At 43.6% G+C, this 25300-nt stretch overlaps 1 protein-coding gene across 1 annotated transcript in view; it reads left to right on the forward strand.

Annotated features, from left to right (window-relative positions):
- PIGK (phosphatidylinositol glycan anchor biosynthesis class K) overlaps positions 1 to 25300 on the forward strand; it is a 528114-nt gene that overhangs the window by 25033 nt on the left and 477781 nt on the right. The window contains exon 2 of the mRNA XM_085602040.1: positions 6483 to 6536. Within this exon, the coding sequence (XP_085458166.1) occupies positions 6483 to 6536 (54 nt within the window). The remainder of the gene's footprint in view (positions 1 to 6482; positions 6537 to 25300) is intronic.

The raw sequence follows: 25300 nt of genomic DNA on the forward strand, positions 1-25300 counted from the left end.
GAGTGACCCCTTTGTGTGCTGGGTATGTCCAGTCTATGTGACAGGGAGTTCCTGTGGGCCAGGCAGGACAATTCTATCACAAGGAGGCAGCAGGATGCCCAACGTTTGCCAGGGTTGAGCTCTACATACATGGGATGACCATCAGATGGCAGGAAAAATATTTAGCTCAAAGCTTAGTAGCCCTAATATCCCTGTAATTATTGTGTTGGGTTCTTCTTGGAATGTTGGAGGTTTGAGGAAGCAGGACAATTATACTGAGTAAGTTGATATGTTTAAGATTTCATTTAGTTAATTTATTGAGGACACAAACTATGCAAATTAGGACACTTTTAAACCATTCTGATGTGAGACCTTTTCTGAAGTAAGCAAGATGTTTCTGTCAACTGTGGGCCTAGAACATACACCTGTGAAATATCTCTGTCTTAATCAATTCGGTGACCTAGCCAATCTTGTATGATCTGCTCAGGCTCATCGATGGCATACAGTGTAGCTGTTGGGCAAAGTTGATCTTCTTTCTGCTTACATTTTGAAGGGCTTGGATGAAGAGTGATTCTAAAACTCTTCATTATCTCCGGCCTTTTAAACCACAGCCTTTTTAGGTCGAGCCTAGAGTCAGTGGGCATGCGCTGCTCTGCGAGGCATGAAGTAATCCCTCAGTGGAGTTTAACACTCCTACTGCTTTCTTATTGGTTGCTTGGTCAGCCTTTCCAAATTGCATTGCTGTCATTGGTGAACAGTGTGCATTTGTCCCACCTTGTGGCTGGTTTGTTACAGCCCAGGCAATGGACGCTGTGATAATGACCATTTCACCAGCAGCCACATGTTTTGTTTTGGTGCACTACTTTTTCTTTCTGCCCTCTCCTTGCAGCGCAAGTGTGTTTTTTAAGGCATGGGTTTCCCTCAAGACGTGTGGATACTTTCAAAGTGCTTGTTTACTTTAGAAACAAATTGTATGTTTCATACGTTTTACCTCTCCAGCTCGTGATTTCGGACTTTATTTCATAAGGCTTTTAACACCTAAATGTGCCACGGCAAAACCCTTGCAGTTTGACCTGCCCTCCCCCACCCTCGTGCTCCTTGTTTCAGTGGCTACATGCATTTATATTGTAATCTTTCTTTCCTCCCTATGGCCTGGGACCCGAGGAGGGGGTGGGGTACTTCCGGGGACGCTCTGCAGGCTTGTTTTTCTCAGCAGAGCTCATCCTTTAACACATAACTGGTGCCTCCTTCATCTCAGCCCCCACGGCCCCAGCTCATTGCGTTACAATGTATTTATTTCTTAAAGGAAAGTGCGGTCCGGCTGTCTGTGTATGAAGACTATGGAAGACTTGGGAGGTGGCATTTACAACATGAGCGGTAAACTGCTGGTTGATACAAAAATAAAAGACATTGTATCGAAGTTCTCCATCAGTAGGCACCAATTTTGTGTGTGAGGGAAGGGGTTGATATACTGTTAGAGCAAAGAATATTTATTTCTCTGGCACTCCCTTATTTAATTGTAGGTTTATATAGCGTATACCAGCCCCAAAGGGTGAAAGTCATTTACATATAATCCACTTACAAGCAAACGCATCGAAACCAAATTAATATATTTAATATGTGTTCAATGGTTGCAATAAACATTTACACTGGGACATTTATTTAAAAATATCTCCCTCTTTCTGTGGTTTTATATGGCTGTATATGTTCAAGCCTCTGCCTTTTTGTGCCTTGTTTGTATTCAAGTATTTCTATATATTTAGGTGTGTGTATGTTTTTTTCTTTGTCTCTGTGGGCATGTTCTGTGTGTATGTCTTCATTTTTCTATGCATATACGTTTGTGCTTGTGTAAATGGCTTGCCATTTTCTTTTTTAATAATTTTTAGTTTTAATGCAGTTGATTCATCATTATGACTAAAACTGTCTGCTACTTGACACACCACCAGAAGGAGTAGTATTAGGGCTCAAGAAACATTTAGAAGGCAGAAGGGGGGTTTACTGTTCATCCAGACATTGAACAATTTTTACATGCATAGTTATGCATTTTTCCTTTATGTTGCTGGTGTGTAACACTTCTCGCCACATTCCTCCCAACCTTGTACACTTACCCCAGTCCTAGCTTTCTCTTCCTAAGCCTTTCCCAAAGCTTACAGCACTAAAATGACCCTTGCCACCCAAAAAAAAAACATACCCACCCTAAACCCTAAAAATTCCCTTGCCACACAAAACCCCATACTCACTCTAAACCCTAAAAACTCACTTACCATCCAAAGCCCCAAGCCCACGTAAGCCCTAAAAATTCCTACAAAGCAAAAACCCATATACTCTTACCCACCCTAAAGCTTAAAAAAATCCTTTCTGTAATATATATATATATATTCACTGAAAAAACCATAGGTTTCACACACGTTATAGTTAGGAATTATCATTTACAAAACCTTGCAAATTCACTTAAAAAAACATAGTTTGCACACATGTTATAGTTAGCTGTACATTTCACTCGTAAAAAACCAATGAAATTCCACGTTATAGTTAGATCAGGTAACTATAACTTGCGCGCCCACAATAAACTGCTGATGACGTCACATATTACATCACTCATGACATGGTCAGTGACATCACTCATGACATCAATGATGACATCTGAAATTACACATTGTGGATTGTGGTCGCGCAAGTTATAGTTACCTGATCTAACTATAACGTGGAATTTCATTGGTTTTTTACGAGTGAAATGTACAGCTAACTATAACATGTGTGAAACCTATGGTTTTTTTAAGTGAATTTGCAAGGTTTTGTAAATGATAATTCCTAACTATAACGTGTGTGAAACCTATGGCTTTTTCAGTGAATTTGTACGGTTTTTTAAATGCTAAGTTATGTATTTATTTTTTATTTTTTTTTCTGGTTTTTCACTGTGCGCACACCCTGCGCGCACGGTGCGCTTTGCGCACCGTGCACGCGCGCTGGGCACTCGGTGCGCTTCGCGCACCGAGCGCCCACGTTGCGCAGTCCATGCCGTGCGCGCCTCCCCTTTTTTTACACAGTAACATTTGTTTTTTTCTCCCTTGTGGGTCCTTTAATTTATTTAATAAATGTGATTGTTACTTCTTTATTTTTTTTTTTTTTTTTTCCCGTGCGCGTACGGTAAGCTTACCGTACGCGCACTCCGCGATTTTTTTTTAAAAATTATTAAATGTATTTTTCGTACTTTTGGGTCCTTCTTGGACCCCCTGACAAACACTAGGGGGTCTGCAACTCTCTTCGTTGCCCCCTTTTCACATTCCCCACCTTTGTATCTCAGTGCGAGAGACAGAAAATGGCGGCCGACGCTTCCTGATTTCGACCGATTCGAATGTTTACAGTCATGTAACCACCAATCAGAATTGAGCTCGCGCACGGCACCGTACGCGTACGGTAAGCTTACGGTAAGCGCACGGAGCGCGCTTACAGATATATATATTGATTTAAATGCTATTTTCTCAGGACCTACTGAACAGATTTACACCAGACCTACAAAAGGCACATCCTTGACCTGAGGACTACCTCTCTGCCAAATTTCAAGTAATTCTGTTCAGCCGTTCGGGCTGTAGCTCGGACTAAAGGTCCTATGGGAAAATGCATGGGGAAAACGCGTTTTGGGACCCCCCTTTTTTCTCAGCCCCCGCTTGACGAATCTCCCCGAGACTTTCAGGGTAGGAGCGGAGCGTAGCGCCCCATTAGTTTTGAAAATTTCGCGAGGATTCGTCGACCGGCGCCAAAGTTATTCCAAATAGAATGTTGCGGATTTCCTATGGAAACACGGTCCTAACTATAACTATCTACTGGCGACCGCCAGTAGATAATAAATAAATATGTATATATATATATATATATGTATGTATATATGTATGTGTGTGTGTGTATATATATATATATATATATATATATATTATACTTACATAAACTTACCTTTAAAGCTTTAACAGCAAATATACCTTTACCATTCATGCCTTTAGAACAAAATTTGTTGGAATGGCATGTGTGGTAAAAGCATATTCGCTGTAAAATCCTGTGTGGTAAAGAATTGTGTGGTAGTGTCGCCTGCGTGGTTAAGCCTGCATGATAAAGGCATACAAGGCTCCATGTTTATGGTAAAAGCTGTTTCCCCTTTAGAGTTGTTTAGTAGTTGTGTGTGAGAAATCTGGAATGACTACAAAGAGGGGCATGCCTATACAGTAGAAGCTCCTGCTGTACTTTAACTGAAAAAATGACAACAACTTCTTGAAAAAGCAGAATTCAGGCCCGCTCTGGGAGACAGCATTTATCATACATTGATAAAATAGTGTTTGTAGAATTGGATATTGGAGTCTCTTGGGCTTATCTATTAAACACATGGCAGAAATCATTGCAGATAAAAAATGACCTTTAGGAATGACACTTTATTGAGCAAATAAGCATTACAGACTCTCAGGTGCATACCTTGGCTTTAATGGCCCTTCCTCTGTTCTTGATTGCATAGTGGATCTTGTTTTATACTTCAGAGGTCTTGAATTAAATGAGTCTTCATTTTCAATATCTCAAATTCTCATGTTCCAGTACATTATGCTACTTGAAAAATGCCAAACTCTGTGCATCTGATGATCAATCAAGATGATGAAATGTGTGTCAGGAGCTAAGTCCTTGATATTTTCCACAATGGCTTCGAAGAATATGTGCAACAGCAAGTTAGAAGTCTACATGCGCCAGAATGGGATGGGGTCTCAAATGTGAACACCTGCAAAAGTTTGAATATTGTTATGTGCGAGCACAACCCAACTCTCAGTAAATATTCGTGTACACTGGCTTTTGTGATCGGGTTGGGAGTGGGGTGGAGGGAGGGTGATTTTCACCATGCATCAGTGGGTTAGAGTCCAATTTGTTTAAGAAGTTGCGTGAAGGCCTACCCTGAAAAAGGTACATTTTGTTTCCTCTAATCAGTAATGATTGCGAAACATATCAAGAGCACTCATTAATATTGCCCATAATTACATCGTTGAATATATCAAAATGCATTTTCTAAGACTACATGTATTAGAATTCACTGTGGTTACATTAAAGGTCAACACCTGTGTCATCCGGTCCTGCCATGTGTGATGGCAGTTAGCCTGTATTCAAGTAGACATGGTCATTCTAATTATTCAAGTATTACTCTGCAATCTCAGTAGTTTAGCAGTATTGATTTGTAGACAGTTAAACATGTGTACAGCATAATATAAGGGATAAATTATCCTTTGCCGTACATTATAAGGATATTTCGAATCACCCGGGGTTCCATAACCATACAGAGGAACGCGGCAGAAGGCCGATATCCTGTCTAGGGTTATGGAACTACAAGGTGACTTGGAATATCCTTACCATGTACGCCAGGGGGTACTTTATTCCACATGGTCACACCATCACGTTTTCCACAAACCACTTAAAAACTTGGTGCGTAGCTCTTTCATATGAAAGAGCGAGCACGTTTGCAAACATAAAGAATAAAAATAACGCCTCTAGTGCAAATTGAAACACATCAAAAACCTGTTTTTGATGTGTTCCTCGGGGTTCCAATACCTTATAAATGAAATCTGCCTTCGGACGCCTTCCTCTATATAGTCATGGAGCTCCTCAATGGCTTGCAATAGCCTTATAATGAATGGCAGGGGGTACTTTATCCATTATAAAAAAGTCGAGTTCTGATGTCTTTTCATTATATGTGGCGACTTGGTGCGTCATCTAAAAAGTAGATAAAATATAATACTATAAAAAAATTAGTGACTGCCGTTTATGCATGGATAACAGAATACCATGAATTTCAGGTATCTGTTTCCCACTGATATTGCTTTATGATCTTTGTACTTATTTGTGTAATGAAACGTTCCTTCAAATTTTACTTCACTGCAATTCCTAATATTCATGGTTCTTTACAAGGAGCATATCAGAGATATGTTGCATTACCAGGAGAGGTTTATCAGGAGTGAAGTATTAAAATGGCATAATGCTTCAGTACCTGTTTCTTATGTGTCAATCCGATCTAAAATTGGTTCCTCAAACCTTGTCAATATCTGCATAGTACCAGTATGTGCATGCCCCCTAAAGAAATACATCATGCCAGTTTGAATGTCCTTTCAAAATATTTTGCAGTCTACCTCATTTGTAAAAAAAGATTACTGCTGTCTTTCACATTTCAGTTCTGATTCAGCTTTCTATTTAGAGGATTTCTCATATGTCTTCTTAAGTGCTTAGTCACACTGCTTCACCGTGAACCTCTATTTATTTTACTCCGAGTGGGATTTGATGTATTTTTATTTACCATGTTCACGTTGTCGTTTTGATTAATATGCTGTAAATAAGGTTATTATGTTTGTAAATAATGACACATAAATGCTCTCACTTTCATTAGATGTGTAATTTTGCATCTGAATAATTGTTTATTTTTAAAACAATTACTAACCTATCAGTAATGTACTGATTCATATTTTTCCACTTTTTTCTGTTTGCAGTATCGAACGCAACAGTTTTTACGAAGTGGGCATACAAACAACTGGGCAGTTTTAGTAAGTATTCCCTAGTGCGAACACGGTTATAAAACTTGTTTTACCCTGTTTTTCTAGGGAACAGTGTGCCAGAGTACCCGGTCGTAGTGGGATTATTACATTGATATGTATATGTAGAGCACCTGCGATAAACAATTGCATAGGCTAGATGGAGGCAGAGTGCCAGCTTCAACAGAAGTTCTTTTCCTATTGGATGCATTTCTCTGAAGTTCTTAGAATACACTAACATACAGGATCCATAGTGGTAGATAAGTTTGCTAATAGTTAATGTCAATACCACGCTAAAAGACTGAAAACCAGTTTAGTTTGCAACTAGAGGGCAACAGACTTTTCATATATAATTTGGAGGTAGTTGGCCATAGAGCTGCCTGAAGGTCTTATTGTAAAGTGGGGGATCGAATGCAAAATGGAAGACAGCTGGGATGTGTGGAAACTTCAAAGGGGGTAGCAACAATGGAATACTGATTTAAGGAGAAGTGGAGCCTACCAAAATCAACGTCCATTCAAACTGGTTAATTTCCTGATTTCTGGCAAGTCCCCCTATGGACTTATTTTCTTTGCCTAACTCTACTTGCTCCCTTTTTATCTCTATCAGCATGATGCTTCTTACAACACAGGCATCCATGGACTGTGATGCACAGCTAGACCTTGCTGTCTGTCCACATTCTTGTTAGTGGCATAGCAAGGGGGCCATGTTGCTTAATGTCCCCTAGGAATATGAGCCTTCCATCCCCTGATTTGGAAGAAAGTATACCTATCATTGGGGGTGCAATCAGGGGCGTAGCTTAGTCAGTAACAATCACGCTGGTTATAATACATTATATGAGAAGCAGGGAAGGAGGGGGCCTTAAGGAGCAGTAGGAGGGGAGAGGAGTGCAGATTGTGAGGGTTACTTACAACTGTTGGTGACGCAAGTGACCCAAGTGGTGACGCCTGGGTCCCCCCCTGGTGGGGCCACTCAAGCTGCTGCCAGAGCTCTGAGGCCCGACTCCTCCAACAACGCCGACGCATGGAACGCTGCCACAATGGGATTATCATAGCTTGATGGAAGGTTCTGATTCAAGTTAAATCCTCGCCGCATTCCCGACGGACGAAGAAACACAAAGCTTCAAAATGGCAGATGGAGAGAGACCTCAATTAAACCTGCTCAGAAGGAACCTAGTAAACAACTGAATTGCCCTCCTTGAGCGCCCGTTTTATAAAGTTTTTACCGGCCTTATCTTCTGACAATGCAAGATACTTTTGTTGCCATATTCAGTGTTCTTAGCCTTACAGCAATCGTTTACTAATAGTCGCCTGACCCTAAGATGGCGGCTGAAGTGAGTGGTAGGCACTCTTACACCAAATCAGCTGCAAACCGTCTGCGGTGACCCACTAGGATCTACCAGCAGGTACAGTCCCCCCGCTGTACGATTTCATTAACCCAATCTAGACGAACACACCAGTTTCCCTCACTCAACCAGCAGCGTGTTGCCTGACCATAAGATGGCGGCTCTTCGTCTAGTTTGTGTTGCACTAGTTTGTCCCCCCTCACGCTGACCTAACATCCCCTTGCACACCCACCCTACTATTGCTCTACCGCTATCAAGGAAAGCCCACACAATTCCACCATTCCTGAGTGGATCAAGTTTTTGCAATTGCCAGACAGCATAATAGTGACTGCTTATCTGGTTCCCAGAAGCTTTGCCACCGAGTACACAACAAGCCACCAGCAAGGCTCCACCTGCGTCCATTTTACACAGGTTGGAACGAGAGCTGTGCACTAAGCAGGACAGATTCGCGCAGCAACCCTTATGACACCAAAAAGTATCCAACAAGGGCACAAATTGACTTCGCGTTAGCCAAGTAGGGCCCAGCACACGACGAAGAGGAGCAATATACTCAAATGGCGGTTACCTGAGAAGACCTAGTGGCAACGCTGCTGGACTTTTGAAAAGAAACTGTGCTCGGAGACTGAGCAATATGGCCGAAGCCTGGTGGAGCTGCCTAGACAGCTATAGAGGAGATCAGCCCTGGTTCACCATCAACGGCCATCACCTACCCAGCTGGACTTTGGACACTGTTTCTCCCCGTCTCCCTGCAGTTTCCTTTTCCTTCCCCTCCCTCTGACTAATTACCGTAACATTGCTTCTTTTTCCTTATGTCTTACTAAGCTCTTATAACGTATGTAATTTGTAACTTGTAACTCGCATATCCTCATGTAAAGCGCTCCGATACCTCCGGGTTGAGCCAGCGCTATATAAAACTCTTGAAATAAATCAACTCAATGTTTTAAAAAAAAAAAATTTTAAGACCTTTAAAACTGAGACGAATGTGTATTTTTTGTCTCCATGTGTATGTAAAAATCCCAAGCGAAATACGACAAACACCTCACCATAACCAACTTAAAGCACCTGCACCCAACTATTTACTACTGAATATATGTAATGCCCCAAACACCCCTCCCCCTGAAGCTATTTCCCTGGTTGCAATGGTCCTCTTTGAACCATCTGTGCTGTTTGCACCAGAGCCAGTCTACCAGAATGCTTGTATTTGAATAGTAGCTGTTTTGGCTGAGCAAGTTTCTTTAACTTGAATCTTAGCGTAGGTGGGTTAATGGCTAAATTGTGCATTTGCTACTTCTGCACTTGATCAAAAAATGGGTGATTCTGGATAAACTTCCCCAACTCTGTACCTCGATATGAAAATGTGTGGAATGTAAGGATGTAGAAAAACAACTGTACAGTGTTGCAACTGCTACTTTTCTATTAAAACTGGTTTCTTTGTCTTTTTTTTGGTTCAGCCATATTCAATTAGAGGGTAAAATGTTGTACCATAAATCAAAAGATCAGAGTATCAGCTAATTTTTAGAATACAAAAAGCTCCTAGTGTATAGCAATACAGTCCTAATCGGTGCACAAATAAGAACACAAGTGACTCGGAGAATAGAGTGTTGTATACAAATAAAAATGAAGCAATAGATATCACTGTAAGGGATGGACAGCCTGTTCTTAAGGAGGATGCAGAAATCACGTGACCAGGAGCTTGCATCACACCACACTTTCTTGCTTTCAAAGCGATAAAAAGTATTTTCTTGATTCCCTTCTGTTGAAATATGTAGTAGTTCATTGTTTTTAAGTTTTTAAGAACATTTTTATTATGATAAATGCGATACAACCAAGAATAATTCAAAAGAAATAGAAATAATACAGTAGACTAACAAAAAGCAATTGAGTGATGTGGAAGAGGGGGAGCATATACATGATTTATATGAACTATTGTCTGATTATAAGCATATGATAAGTAATGATATATACAACATAAGGTACATAATAGGAAAATACTTTAGTCAAGAGTGGGATGTTAATGAAGTTAGCAAACTTCTTGAGGTCTGAGTGAGGGGCCAAATGGTGAGTTTGCGGAGTTATCGAGGAAATGTGTAACTTGTGTCCACAGGTCTTTTCATTTTAAAACAAGTGATAATAGGTGCATACAAGCAGTATCTAGTCCATGTTCTTGACAGACTGTGTATTGCCATGCTTTAGATGATAATTGCACAGAGTCCTTCTAATTTCGAATTATTTGCTGAAAGGTAACTGCTAATAACATTTACCCATGCATTAGAAATACATTTATAAAAATGCATTAGAAACAGAGTAGGGAATGTTGGAATGAAATACAGAGTTAGTCTGATCCTAAACCTGTATCCAAAAAGTAGAAACTGAAGAACATGTGAATAGTAGGTGTTTCAAATCAGCTTGTTGTGCTGAAAAAAGTCCAACAAATATCCGGGATAGCCAAGTTAATTTTGTGCAAGAATACCGGGGGCCAACAAAAGTCTATTGTATATGAAAAAGAGTGTTTGCGTTGTGTTTGCTGCTCAAGAGGATTTTCTAATTTTGATCCAAATCTGTTTCCAAATTGATAGGGGTAAAGTGATGGAAAGATCCCTTTCCCCTACTAATTCAGTATTAGATTTAGGTCTATCAATAGAAATGCATTGTAAGTGTGACTAGATACTAAAAGCCTTTGGGTTTGGTGTAAAAGGTCAGTGAGAACATTGCGAGTTGTTGGAGTGGGTGAAGAAATGTATTTGAAGTGGGTGTGTGCCTGAAAAATTATGTTCTCTACAATTATAAATCTGTTTTGGAATGAGGATTGAAAGTCCGAGTACCTTAGCTTGTGAGAAAGATATAAGGGAGTCTTGACTAAACAATAGATTAACCCAAATTAGCCCGCTGATCTTCCTAGTTTGCAAATAAATAGGTCTGTTTTTCAGTTGTATATAATGATTATGCCAAATTGTGGCTCCAAGAAAAGTCTGTGGGGGGAGGGTATACACTGACTTACGCTAGTAATTTACAGGTGGTCTTGAATATTGGAGTGGAAAACATTTAAAGGCTTTGCATGAATGTTAAGTATTCGTGAAATGTAAACGCACGTTCCAGATCTACCCTTAATGGAGTATACGGTAATGAAGGCGTGATCCAATGCACAGATTGCCTTCATATGAATGATTTATGATATTTGGAAAAATCTGGAAAGTTAACTCCACCTTCAACCTTGGTACATTTTAGTTTGAGTAAAGACATGCAAGGCTTTTTATTATTCCACAGAAAAAATGGATAATATTGAGTGAAGGTTTGTGTACAACTTAAGAGGAATATTCAATGGAATGTTAGGTAGCAAAAAAGAATAATGGGAACCAACATAATCTTAATAGTTTCAAGTTAACACAATGAAAATAAGTGTAGAGGATGCCATCTGCTGGTTAGTGATGTCATTTTATGAATGTAATTACCAATATTGATAGAGATTGAAGTGGTAAGGGACTAGGTGAATTGGAGGCTTACATACTTAATTTGTTTAGATTGCCATTTAAAGTTAGAGGACGAGAAATCATGCTTAAAAGAGAATTTATTCGCAGGTAAAATTTCGCATTTGTCATGGTTCGATATATATCCAGATACTAAGGCATAGAAAGTAACTTCCTGCGAAAAAGCCGGGAGTGTAGTGTGAGATTTTGATATAAAGAATAAAATATCAGCCGCATATGCGGCTAATTTAACATGTTGAGTGATGTGAGCGAATCCATGTATGGCTATATTTTGCCAGTGCTGAGACACGAATGGCTTTAGGACCAAGTTAAAAGGAAAAGGTCAAGAAGAAAAGGTTCTATCCTAGACCCTGATGCTTCAGAATTCTTTTTATGATCTAAGTTGACGAGAAATAGGTCTATAATTCTTGCTATAATGTGGGATCCTTCCCCTCCTTTGGAATAAGACAAATGACTGCATATAGAAAAAAGCTGGTTGAATTGGAAGAATTAGTAAAGGAATGAATAAGGATGCACAATTTGGGAAGTAGTAATTTGGAAAAGTGTGTATAGAATTTAGCTGTGAAACCATCTAGTCCTGGAGCTTTATCTTTTCTGAGGGAGAGCATTGCAAGATAAAGTTCCGTATGGGTAATTATTGTGCTATTAGTAACCTACATGCCGCTTGTTGGAAAGACGATCCTGTTCGACATTGTGAGATTGTTTTAGTATTAGTTAGTACTGTTGTATTTTAAAGCACACGCCACTTTGTTTTCGGACACTCTTGTCCGTTATTTCGAGATCTTGAGAATCAGTTGCATAGTTCTATTTTAAATTTGTACTTATGTATTGTTTTTAATTCTGCTTACCCGCACACTAAAAGGAAAGACACCGGAACTCTTTGTTCCCATCTTGGCTGATATATTTTATCTTCTATCACCGCTATTTTGCACTGCTTAATATGGCGCTGTTTTGACTCATTTTGCTGCTGACTCCTACAGGGTCACGTGACTCACCCCTTTGAGCCTATCAGCTCGCCCCGGCTTCTATTTTTACTGCCGGATGCAAGCACGCAGCGCGCGCGCCGGAGGCGCGCCAGAGGCAAGCCCGTCTGCGCCCGTCCGCGCCCTGCTGTGCCCAGTGCCGGGTAAGGCTTGTTTGCCTGCCGTCTCGATCACTAATATTGTAAAATATTCTGCCACTGATCTGTGGTCCTTGCGAGGCTTGGCCTCACCTTTTTGTAACGTAGCCGAACAAATATCACAAAGATTTGTGTGTGCTAATTGCCAATTGGCTCTGGGTCGTGGCCTGAAAAAACGCCAGAAGCCTATTATAAAAGCCCCTGCTATATCCATTCTAAAGGATAAGTTACTTCCAGGAGTAGACCACTTTTTTCACTTTTGGAGTCTAAACTGTCGCTCTCTCCCGAAAAACAAGGCTCATATTTACGATTTTTTGCAATCTAAAAAACCTGACGCCTTATTTGTCACTGAAACTTGGCTCCATGCTGGCTCCGGGCCGGATATTGCTGAGGCTCTTCCCCCCCGATTATGTTATTGTTAGGAGTGATAGGAGTACGGGAAGAGGCGGCGGGATAGGGATTATTTTAAAATCTGTTTATTCTTGTAAATTTGAGCCACAATTCTTCCCAGGTTGTGAGTCCGCCTTATTTAAACTTACTATTTCTTCGCAACTTACCAGCTCTGGACTACTCATTTATTGCCCCCCTGGTTATGCAAGACATTGGTCATCCTCTTTGCCCGACCTTATTGCCCCTTTTATTTTACAAGCAGCCAACTTTATGATTTTGGGCGATTTTTAATCTTCATTTGGAAGACCCAACGATTTTGGACAATTCTATTTTTTTAGGTGATTTGGAAGCCCACGGCTTGTCTCCATAACAAGGGATCCACACATCACGCAGGGCATTTACTAGACCCTATTTTTTCCAACCTTACTTTTGTCTGTAACTGTCCTGCTCTACCCATAAGTTGGTCTGATCATTTTGCGGTCTACTTCCAACTTATGGTTCTTGATTCTCCCCTGCCTCTGCCAATTTCTGACTCTGGGAGCAAGAGACCCTGGCACAAGTTAAATCTAGATTCATTAAATGGTCTTCTTGAAGGGAATCCTCCAGATCCGACACTTCCACATACTTCCTTAAACAAGGCAGTGTCGGACTGGTTATTTTCCTCTATTAACCTTTGCCTGTCTCCCTCATTGAAAACCTGCTCTTCCCATCGTACTCCAGTTCCTTGGTTTAACGAAGACCTGAAGATTCTGAAATCAAAATGCAAAGCTTTAGAAAGAAAATGGCGAAAATTATATGCTCCTAGCTGTAAAGTCGATTATAAGACAGCTCTCCATACATATCATGCCGCTTGTAAGGCAGCAAGAGCGACTTATGTTTCTAAGACCATTACTAATTCATTGAACAAACCTCAAGTCTTGTTCTCAATGGTTAAAAAACTGGCCGGGGCAAACACCCTCCCCTTACCTCCTGCCCTGGATGCTACTAAATGTAACAACATCGCCAATTTTTTCTCTGATAAAGTGAAGACAATATATTGTAATTTTATTTTCACTTCTTCTCAGGGTTCAAATTCGTCTGGATTAGACACTATGCACATGGATCCCCTTCCTGACATAATGAAAATCTCACAGTGGCCTCTCCTTGATGATGAATCTTTTGAATATTGTCTATCCAGGGTAAATTCAGGTTCCCCTTTGGATCCCCTACCAGCTAATATTCTAAAACAACTTTCCCCTGTTGCATTGGGATTCTGTAGAGGGCTCCTTAACTCTTCGATACGTGAGTCCCATGTTCCATCTGATTGGAAACACGCGATGGTGGTTACTCTATTGAAAAAACCCAATGCTGATCCCTCGGTCTTGGCCAATTATCGCCCCATTTCACTTCTACCAGTATTTCCCCAAATTTTGGAAAAACATGTCAATTTTCATCTAACTGCTCATATTGAAAAGTCTGGATACCTACACCCTTCTCAATCGGGTTTCAGAACACACCACTCTACTGAAACTACTCTTCTAGGAGTAACTGAAAACTACGTCTTTGTTTAGATCAGGGTGAGACCATGGCGCTCATCTTATTAGATTTGAGCGCAGCGTTTGATACTGTGTCTCATTCTATTCTGTTGAAATCTCTTCAGTCAGCATGTGTGGATGGTCCAGCCCTGCTTTGGCTGACCTCCTTTCTTAGTGACTGTTCATTTCAGGTTTTTTCTTCTAGCTCCTCATCCACTTCCATTGCATCTGCATATGGAGTTCCACAGGGTTCTACCTTGAGTCCATTACTTTTTAATATCTATGTGCGTCCCCTTGCTACCATCGTCGAGGACGCAGGGCTCACCCTATACTCCTATGCAGATGACACTCAAATTATTTTTTCGCTTTCCTCTTCTAAAGACAACACAATATCTTTCTTAAGGAGTGGTTTGCTTCAAGTCTCAGAATGGATGAAAACCAACTGCCTAAAATTAAACGGGGACAAAACGGAGGTCATCATCCTGGGCAAAGATAAACATCTCTGGAACCATTCTCATTGGCCTCAAGAAATGGGTTTATTTCCTCAGCCGGTAGCCCAAGCCCGTAATTTAGGGTTCATTATTGATAGCCAACTTTCCATGCGGCAACAAGCAGTGAGCACCGTTGGCATCTGTTTTTCCATACTGAGATGGTTGCGTAAGATAATTTGGATGCTCCCTCCTTCCACACAAAGAACCGTAGTCCAATCCCTTGTTATTTCACGTTTGTACTACGGGAACATACTTTATTTAGGTTGTAATAAGGAACTCTTGAAAAGGCTGCAAATGGTCCAAAATTCTGCAGCGCGCTTTCTCTGCCATATTGCAAGGAAAACCGCTGTCACTTCTTTTCTACACAATCTTCATTGGCTCTGCATTGGCAGCCGTATCAAATTTAAGGCTCTCTGTCATATTTTCAAAATAAAGCAAGGAGCAGCTCCAGTGTATTTACGTAAACTCATCTGCCCTTACACGCCGCATCGTGCCTTGCGTTTTTCTACTCTGGGTAATTTGGCACTCCCCAGATTTAAATTGACAAGAATGGGCGGACGCTCCTTCTCGTACCTTGGACCTAAACTCTGGAATTCTCTTCCTAACCATGTGAAACAGGAACCATCCTATTTGAAATTCCGTCCTGACATTAAGACCTGGCTCTTCATCCAGCAATTGGCTTAGTTACTTCGTCTAATTTTGCACTCATTTGCGCCGGGAAACCCTGAATAGGGTAGCTGTGCGCCTAACAAATTCAACAATAATAATAATAATGTCTGTTTCTAAAGATGAAAAATCCATTTAGGAAGAGTGTTTTTAAAGCACAGGACAAGTAAGAATTCAGGGTCCGGGGAAACGTGATCTGATTTTAGATTGTTTTAAAAGTTCTTAAATTGGGCTAAAATGTCAGAAACTTTATACTATGTCTTGTCAGTATCACCTATAATTGATTTGATGAGTAATTTGTTGTGCTTGATTTTAAGATAATTTGCAAGTAGCTTTTGAACCCCAGAGTACTTGGCGATGGATTTGAGAAGGTAGGATGACGTGTTTTCAGTAGGTACATTGTGAAATTGAAGCTTAGCATTAATGAGTTGTTGTAATGAATGTTGTGTGTTGGTGTAATAAGAGTGTTAAAGGTGTTTAATTTACTCAAAAATGTGTTTTGACTGGATCTGAGAGAGTTTTATTTTCTTAGTTATAAAATTAATGATGAAATCTTGGGCTGAGGCCTTGAAAGCATCCCATATGATGTGAAAAGAGGTGACATCCGTATGATTACAATGGAAATATATTCATGCAGGAAAGAAGTGAAAGAGGAGGTAAAAGTGGTATCCAACATCAAAAGTTAGTAAACCTCCTTCTTTTGGGAGAGATGAACTTAGGTAAAATGTCTAAATATACAGAAACCACAGCATGATCAGAGATTAAGATGGAACTGATATCTGCTGAGTGTAAGGACTGAGTGAGAGGATGTGAAATTCAAATATAATGGGTTAGAAATGGGTGTCTCCAGTTGGCAGAGGTAGGTTCCTTTGTCCACATAGGGACTCTTGCCTCTAGTCATGGTAAGGGGGAATACACACTTTAGATAACCCCTGCTCACCCCCTGGGTAGCTTGGCACGAGCAGACAGACTTATCCCATAAGAAAAAGGTTTCAAACAACTTGGCCCATAGAAAACTACAGATGCGTAATTTCTTTCAAAGTACCTGTAGTTGCGACAAAATTCACAAGGCCAAACAGCCGCAGAGATGGGAAGCGTTGGAAAACAAAGAGATGAGTCAGTTCCTGAGACCCTGGGGAGGCAATTCAACAGTTCTGCTGCACGCAGGAGAAGTGATGCGTTGAATCCTGTCTATAGGAGTAAGCGATGCCTCGATTCTGACACAGTTTTGGTCCACGGGTGATGCGTCAGAAAAACATTCTGCACAGGTACAATGCTTGGAAATCCAGGATGTGTCAGCGATCGATGTATCTGCATCGAGCGCCACTGCGTTGGTTTCTTTAGCCGCGATTGCTCAATGCGTCTGTTCTTGTAGCGGCGACAGTTGCTGCGTCGCTTTCGGCAGCAGCACGGCGATGCATGGAGATTCTTCTCGCACAGCGGTGCCATGTCGGACAAACAGCCCCATGAACAGCGATGCATCAATTTTCTTGTAGTTGCGTTGCTTTTCCAGCTTCCACCAGCAGGAACAACCTCCAGAGGCCCAACACAATCACAGGCACCTCTTGGCAGGTCAGAACTCCCAGCAAGGAAGTTGAGGGGAGCTGGGTGTGAAGTCTTTGGCTCCCTGAAGCTTTAAAACAGGAGGTAAGCTCTACTCAAACCCTTGGAGATCTTCCTCAAGCAGGGGGACACAGCACACAGCAAAGTCCTTGTCCTTTCTGTGGCAGATACAGCTACTGCAGGCCATCCCCAGATAACACACAGCAAAGGGGCAGTACTCTTCCTCCAGTTTCTCCGGCTCCTCTCCTTGGCAAGGGTTCCTCTTGATTCCAGAAGTAGTCTAAAGTTCAGGGGTTTTAGTTCTAATACTTATACCCCAAAATGTCTTTGTTCTCTATGTGCAAAGGTCTCTGAGCCCAGTCCAAATTAGTTCTGTCCTCGCTGTTGCAGTATGACCACAGGGGGTGGAGACAGCATTTTACAAGGGAGACGGGCCCTATTCATGCGCAAGGAAATCTCCTCCCATTACTCTAAATGCAGCCAACCCCCATTCAGCTCAGCTCGGAGTCATCCACGAAGGGCCAGGCACACCTCAACCCCTGAAGTTGCTGTCTGCAGCGAATGCACATCCCAAGCCCCTGTCACTCCAAAACCGGGTGGTCAATACACAAACAGGCTGAGGCACACAGAATGGTTAAACAAGAAAATGCCTACTTTCTAAAAGTGGCATTTTCAAATACACAATTTAGAAACCATCTTTACTAAAAGATGCGTTATTAAATTCTGAGTTCAGAGAGCCTAAACTTTATTTCTCTATCTTGTCCCAATGGGAAGTTATACTTGTAAGATGTTACAAATCAAATCCCATTCAATCCTATGGGGCAAAATAGCCTTTCAATAGTGAAAAACGAAATGGCTAGTATTTCACTATCAGGACATGCCACACAAACCAGTACATGTCCTACCTTTCACATACACTGCACTCTGCCCAGGGGGGTACCGTGGGCCTACCATAGGGGTGCTTTGCATGTAAGAAAAGGGAAGGTTAGGGCCTGGCAATTGGATGCACTTGGCAAGTCGACATGGCAGTTAACAACTGTGCACAGACACTGCACTGGCAGGTCTGAGTTACCTTTTCAGAGCTACTCATGTGGATGGCACAATCAGTGCTGCAGGCCCACTAGTAGAATTTGATTTACAGGCACTGGCACTCTTCAGTGCACTGTACTAGGGACTTACCAGTAAATCAGATATGCCAATCAGGGAGAAGAAATTGTAACAACAAATTATACAGGGAGCACTTGCACTTTGACGCTGATCAGAAGTGACAAAGTGCCCAAAGCATATAAGCTAGCAAAAACAAAATCCAGCACAGTATCAAAAATACAGGCGGTAGAGGGGAAAAAGTCAGGGGAAACTACGCAAAAGATGCCAAGTCTAACACGTGTCCCCTCTAGCTGAAAGATGGGAAGAACTACCCACCGTCTTGGGAGTTCTCATCACTAAGGCAGAAGAATCTGGACAGACCATCAGCCATGGGGTGTTCTGTACCAGGGCGGAGTTCCACCCTAAAGTCCATTCCGTGTAGGGTGATGGACCACCTCAACCGTTTTGGATTCTCACCCCTCATCTACATCAATTATATCAGGGGCCTGAGGTCTGTAAGAACCTGGAAGTGAGTCCCAAACATGTAGGGTCTTAGCTTCTTCAGCGCCCAGACCACAGCAAAAGCTTCTCTTTCAATTGCACTCCACCTCTGTTCCGTGGGAAGTAGCCTAATACAAATAAAAGCTACGGCTTGGTCCAAGCCCTCGTCTTTCAGTTGTGAGAGTACTGCTCCCACACCATGCTCTGACGCATCTATCTCCACGACAAGTTCTTGGGAAAAGTGCACATGGCAGATTTCAGGGCATCAAAAGCAGTCTGACAGGCATCTGTCCAGATCACTTTCCCTGGCTGCTTCCTTGAAGTCTGCTCTGGCAAAGGGGCAACAATGGTGCCATATCCCTTAACAAGCTGTCTGTAGTACCCGGTGAGTCCTAAAAATACTCTCACCTCTGTCTGGGTCTTGGAGGGCTCCCAAGCCAGAATGGTGTTGATCTTAGGCTGTAGGGGCACCACCTGGCTGCTTCCTACCTGGTGCCCTAAGTACACCACAGATCCCTGCCCTAGCTGGCACTTGTCCTTGATAGTGAGGCCTGCCTTCTGGAGGGCTTTCAACACTTCACAGAGGTGTTGCAAGTGTTTCTCGCTGCTGGAGCAGAACACATCAATGACATCCAGGTAGGCCGCACTGAATTCCTCCTGTCCAGACAGTACCTGGTTGACCAGTCTCTGGAATGTGGCGGGGGTGTTCTTTCACCCAAATGGCATGATACGGAACTGGTTGTGCCCGTCTGGCGTTGAAAATGCAGACCTCTCTCTTGCCCCATCAGTCAAGGCAATCTGCCAGTACCCAGACATTCGATCAAACGTACTAAGGTACCAGGCAGCTCCCAACTAATCAATGAGCTCATCAGCTCTGTGGATGGGGTGCATGGCAGTCCTGGTGATGGCATTGAGCCTACGGTAGTCCATGCAGAATCTGAGTTAAGGACTGGTGCCGGGTGCAGCAGCGCTTGGAACCCTGACCACTAGGCTAGCCCAGGGGTTGCTGTAGGGCTCTATCACCCCTAACGCCTGCATTTTGGAAACGTTTTCCTTACTTAATGCTGGCCCTGACGTTGTCAGTTACTCTGTACATTTTATTTTTTACAGGTAAACTGTCCCCAGTGTCCACATCATGCACATACCAATTGGTGATTCCTGGAGTCAGGAAGAACAGGGAGGCCAACTGTCCCAGCACCTGGCTACAGTCCCTCTGCTGCTATGGGGTCAGGGTTGGCGAGGGTTCACTCCACCCACTGACCTATCATGTTCCTTGGCTGACAGGAGGTCAGGAAGAGGCTCACACTCCTCTTCCATTCCATCATCAATAGCCAGGAGCATTGTCACTTCAGACCTCTCAAAGTGAGGTTTGAGGCGGTTCATATGTAGGGCCCTCAAAGGGTTCCTGGTTGTTTGTAAATTGACCAAGTAGGTCACATCACTCTTGCCCTCCACTACCTCAAATGGACAAGTCCATTTGTCTTGGAGCGCACAAGGCTCCACTGGTGGCATCACCCACACTTTTTGGCCAGGCTGAAACTCAACCAGAGTGGCATTCTGGTCGTACCATTGTTTCATCTCCTCCTGGCTGGTTTTCAGGTTCGCCTGAGTAATTTTCCTGAGGTGCAGAGTCTGGTTTCTGAAGGCCAGAATGTAGCTGAACACATATTGGGGGGGCAGGTCTTATCAGGAGTTTTCTCCCAGCCCTCCTTCACCAGACTCAGAGGACCTCTCACAGGATGCCCATACAGCAATTAAAAGGGACTGACCCCTAAGGATTTCTGTGGTACCTCCCTATACGCAAACAGCAGGCATGGTAGGAAGTCGTCCCACTTACGTCTCATGGGATCTGCAAGACCCTTTATCATGCCTTTCAGGGTTCAGTTGAATCTCATTACACCACACTCTTCCCACAGTGACTTCATATACCTGGAAATCAACTTTGGACCACGGTTAGAGACCACACCACCTCTCTGGGGAACCCCACACTGGAAAACATCCCCATCAATGCACCGCTCACCACAGTGGCCGTGATTGTCCTGAGAGAGACAGCTTCCTGATACCGGGTGGCATGGTCCACCAAGACCAAGAAAAACTTTTTGCGTAAGGCTGTCTTGGGTTCACAATGTCTATGCCCACCCACTCGAAAGGGGTGCTCATCACAGGAAAGGGTTGGCGGGGAGCCTCGCACTTACCTCTTGTCTTTCCTACTTGCCTGGCAAGTCTGACAAGACCTACAATGTGTACCAACGTGCCTCTGCATTTGGGGCCAGTAAAAGTGAGTGACTGAGTGACAAGCCTCTGATAGGTCTTGTCGCACCCCAAATGTCCTGCCAGAGGCAAGTCATGATCCAGGCAAAGTAGGAAGGTCCTGTAACATGCAAGCACCACCAGCACACGGGCTGCCTCGGGCTCAGCAACCTTAGACTCACTGTAAAGGAGTCCATTCTCCCAATAAATCAAATGTCATCCCGAGGGATCACCTGCTGCCTGGTCTGCAGCCTGCTGCCGCAAACCAACAAGACTAGGGCATTCCATCTGCACCTTGCAGAACTCCTCCCTGGAGGGACCTCCTTTCTGCTGCCAATGGGTCAGCTCCGGCAGGTCGCCGAGTTCGGCCACCTGCACCCCTGTAGGCTCCAGGACATCCCCCTCAGGTTCTTCCTCCTCCTGGACCGTGTGAACTTCGGGGGCTGGTTTCCTACGCCCCCAGCCCTTACTTTTTCTGGCAGGCACCTGGGCCACTCTTTCAGTCTCCAGGTCCTCTTGATCACCCCTACTGGCTGCCATTGACTGAGTGGTCACACAGGCAGTCCCAACACCTTTAAATGAGCCTGGTGCTCCACCTCTTTACAAGTGAGCTTTCCAGGTCATTGTCAAGCAGACAGTCAACCAGCATGGACCGACTTACGACCTTCAAGGAACTTGAGACCACCACCCCCACTCAAAGGGAACCTACGCCACCTTACACAGGCGCTCAGAGTTGTCTGCAGCAACTACAGGGTGAAGTACATTGGGGATGACTTGCTCTTCAGACACCCATTGATGCCTGACAGATGTCACACTGGCTCCTGTGTCCCTCGAAGCCTCCATCATCCTCACATTGATGGTCACCCACTGCAGGTCATTTTTTGTGTTATCCTGCAGGCAGGTTTCTTAGACAATCTCTCTGTCTCCTAATGAGACAAGGGTCATCACAGCTGGCTCCCCACCCTCACTAGGAACCAACTCCTCCCCCAGCTCTACACTAACTAACCCCGGTGACTGTGCACCAGTGGGTGCTGGTGGTGCCTTGGACTCCAGTTTCTTGAAGGGCCTAAACGTTTCCCTGCACTGCTCAGGTGTGATCCCATACCTGAGGCATAAAGCCTCCTTCATATTGAGATAGGTCAGGGCACCTGCCTCCTCCAAGGGTGTCAGGGTGTTCCTCCCATTGGCATCAAGGTGTCCCCACAGGCCCAACCCCCCCCCCCAATTCTTCTCCGGGACCTCATTCGTATGCAGTTCTGCCTCCTAAGATGCAAACCATGCATAAATATCCTCCTCCTGCTGGATATTTTATACTAGGTCCTTGGGAATGTAAACCATACCCCCTTGCACTGGCTGTGCGCTGCCACCATTTGTACCGTACTCCACCTGTTTGGCGTTGAGGTCCAGTTCTCTCAATTCATGTGCCAAAAGCAAATTCTTTTCCTCTAAGGAGTGATCATTCTTGCTCTGCTCTGCCTTTCGCCTTATTACCTCCAATTCATGATCCCTGGCCCTTCGCCTTGCCTCCATTTCCTCTGGATCCCAATTCCTGGAAGAATGATTGCTGCCAGCCCTAGAAGCTGTTCACCCATCAGGCAATCCTGAGATCTGTACGTGCACCCTCATCCAAATCCACATCCACATCCACATCTGCATCCTCTTTCTCCTCCGCTTGTCTGGCCTCCCAAAAGGCCCCTAAGGCCTGTTGTAGCTCCTTTTTCCTAGAGGTGCTCTTCATGGGACATTCAAAGCTCTTGCAGAATTGCTTGAGTTGCTCTACTTTGTAACTACTTAACATTTCAATATCAAACTCCAGTTCTGTAGCCTCACTTGCTGTTTTACCATACAGAGACGTGATGTGTGGATAATTCAAGGGTTAATCAAAAATAGAACAAAAATAAAACGCAGTATGAGGTTGCATAGTGGTCTTCACTAAATTAGTGATGTACAGCAATCGCTGTGGGTCAAGTCCAAATACAGGTTCAAATCCTCACCACTGCACACATCTCCTTGATCCCATCTTCTCTAACCTGGAGAATTTAGAAGGGGAAAAAACCTATCCCCCCCCCTCCCTTGGTCAGACCACTTTCTGATCTCCTTTCAGTGGATACATTCTAACTCGATACCTGGCGCTGCTCTGCCACGCACCCAAATTCGACCATGGTCTAAACTCCTTTTGGAGAGTTGGATAACAGCTGGAAAGAAATATATCTACCCCTCATACTGACCCAATAATGGCCAATAAAAACTTCGGTAACTGGATTGAGAGGCCCTTCGACCTGACGCTCCCCAAAGTTTTAACCCAGATGAAAACTGGCCCAAACAAGGCTCCGTGGTATAATTCCGAACTACGTCTCCTACGCCGACAATGTAAAAGAGCAGAAAGAGCGTGGAGGAAAGATTTTTCTTCAGATAAAAAAAGGGACTATAGGTCAGTCATTCGTAGGTATAAAGCAGAAATAAAAACTGCCCAAGCCTCCTACTATGAGGGAAAGATTTTATCTGCACGCAACTCCCCTAGAGAAATTTTCAACATTGCCTCGAAGCTAATAAAATCACCTAGCCCGGTGGTCCTACCGGATGCATCTAGTCAGCGATGTACTGAATTGGCTAACTTTTTCTCCACCAAAGTCCAGAATATTCTTAAGATTCTCCCTCAAGAAGTCAGGAATATGTCTAGTATAGACATGAACGATAGTGGGCAGCTGGGACCTCAGGAACTAACAATCCCCCACACGACCAGTCTGGATACGAATGGTTGTGGACTGTTAGAAAGTCAGGAATTACCGTCCTTCCCTACGCTAACCCAGGAACGTCTCCTGGCAATATTAGCATCTATAAAAAGTGGATCTCCTTTAGACCCAGCTCCTCCGAATATTCTGTCGCTTGTTGGACCAACCATTGCCCCTACGGTTACCTCCCTGATTAATTCCTCATTGGATAAGGGTGTGGTGCCCCCAGAATGGAAAAGGGCAATGGTGCGTGCATTGTTAAAAAAAAAAAAAATAAAAAAAAAAAACCTGGACCCTGCTGAGCTGGGTAACTATCGTCCTATCTCGCTCCTTCCAGGCATCAGCAAAATAGTGGAGAAACATGTAAACCACTCTCTCTCCACTTTTCTGGAGTCCAATGGTGTTCTCCACCCTTCTCAGACAGGCTTCCTCCCTGGCCAAGGGACGGAAACCGCAATACTCTCAGTGGTGGAAGAAACCTGGAAAATACTGGACTCCGGAGGAGTGGCAGCAATAACCCTCCTCGATCTGAGCGCGGCCTTCGACACGGTTAACCACCGGGTATTGATTCATTCCCTCAGGAGAGCTGGAGTGACGGGAACAGCGCAATTATGGCTGCAGTCCTTTCTAGAAGGGAGATCCTTTCAAGTCTTTGAAGGCAGTACCAACTCACGGCCCCTGCCCCTACAGTGCGGAGTCCCACAGGGCTCTTCACTGAGTCCCACTCTCTTTAATACCTATATGTCCCCGCTGGCTGAGGTGGTGGCCCGTTTTGGGATCCATATGGTAACCTACGCCGACGATGCCCAGTTGGTTGTAGCCCTGAACCATTCTAGCCAACAGACCAATCTCCCCTCCTGTTTGCAAGAAGTGGTAAAATGGATAAGTTTATCCCATCTAAAACTCAATGGAGAGAAAACAGAGCTTATGATTCTTGGTAACTCTAAGTGCATTCCCAAAAAATCTTTGGCTATCTACCATGGGACCGGCACCAATCCCTTAAACCAAGATCAAAAGCCTTAGAATCTGGCTTGACCAGAATCTCACCTTTAAAGCACAGGCAAGGAGAACGGCAGACCTATGCTATGGGTTACTGAGAGTCATTCGCAAAATCCTTCCACTCCTACTGCCAATTGCAAAAAGATTAGTGATTAAGGCTTTGATCTTGTCCAGATTGGACTACAGAAATGCTCTTTACTTGGCGGCACCAAAGGAGGTGATCTCAAAACTACAGGTAGTGCAGAATTGTGCGGCGAGTATGCTCACCGACACCCCTAACCGATGCTCAGCCAGACCTTCCCTGGCTCCCAGTACGAGAGCAAATACACTTTAAGGCTCTTTGTATAGCCCATGAGGCACTGAATGAAGGAAAGCCTATAATTACAAACGCCATGATCCACCCCTACAGGGCTAACAGGAAACTCCGCTCTAATGAACTCCACCTTGAGATTGTCCCCAGGATCAAGAAGGCGAGAAGTGGCGGAAGACTTTTTTCGCTAAATGCCGCCAAACTCTGGAATGACCTCCCGCTACACTTACGGAGGGAACCAATCCATCTAAAATTCCGGAAACTACTTAAGACCTGGCTTTTCCCCTAAAGATCAGCGCCCATAGCAACGTTTACAGCGCTGGGAT

Source organism: Triturus cristatus, chromosome 4_2, assembly GCF_964204655.1.
Source record: "Triturus cristatus chromosome 4_2, aTriCri1.1, whole genome shotgun sequence".
NCBI lineage: Eukaryota > Metazoa > Chordata > Amphibia > Caudata > Salamandridae > Triturus > Triturus cristatus.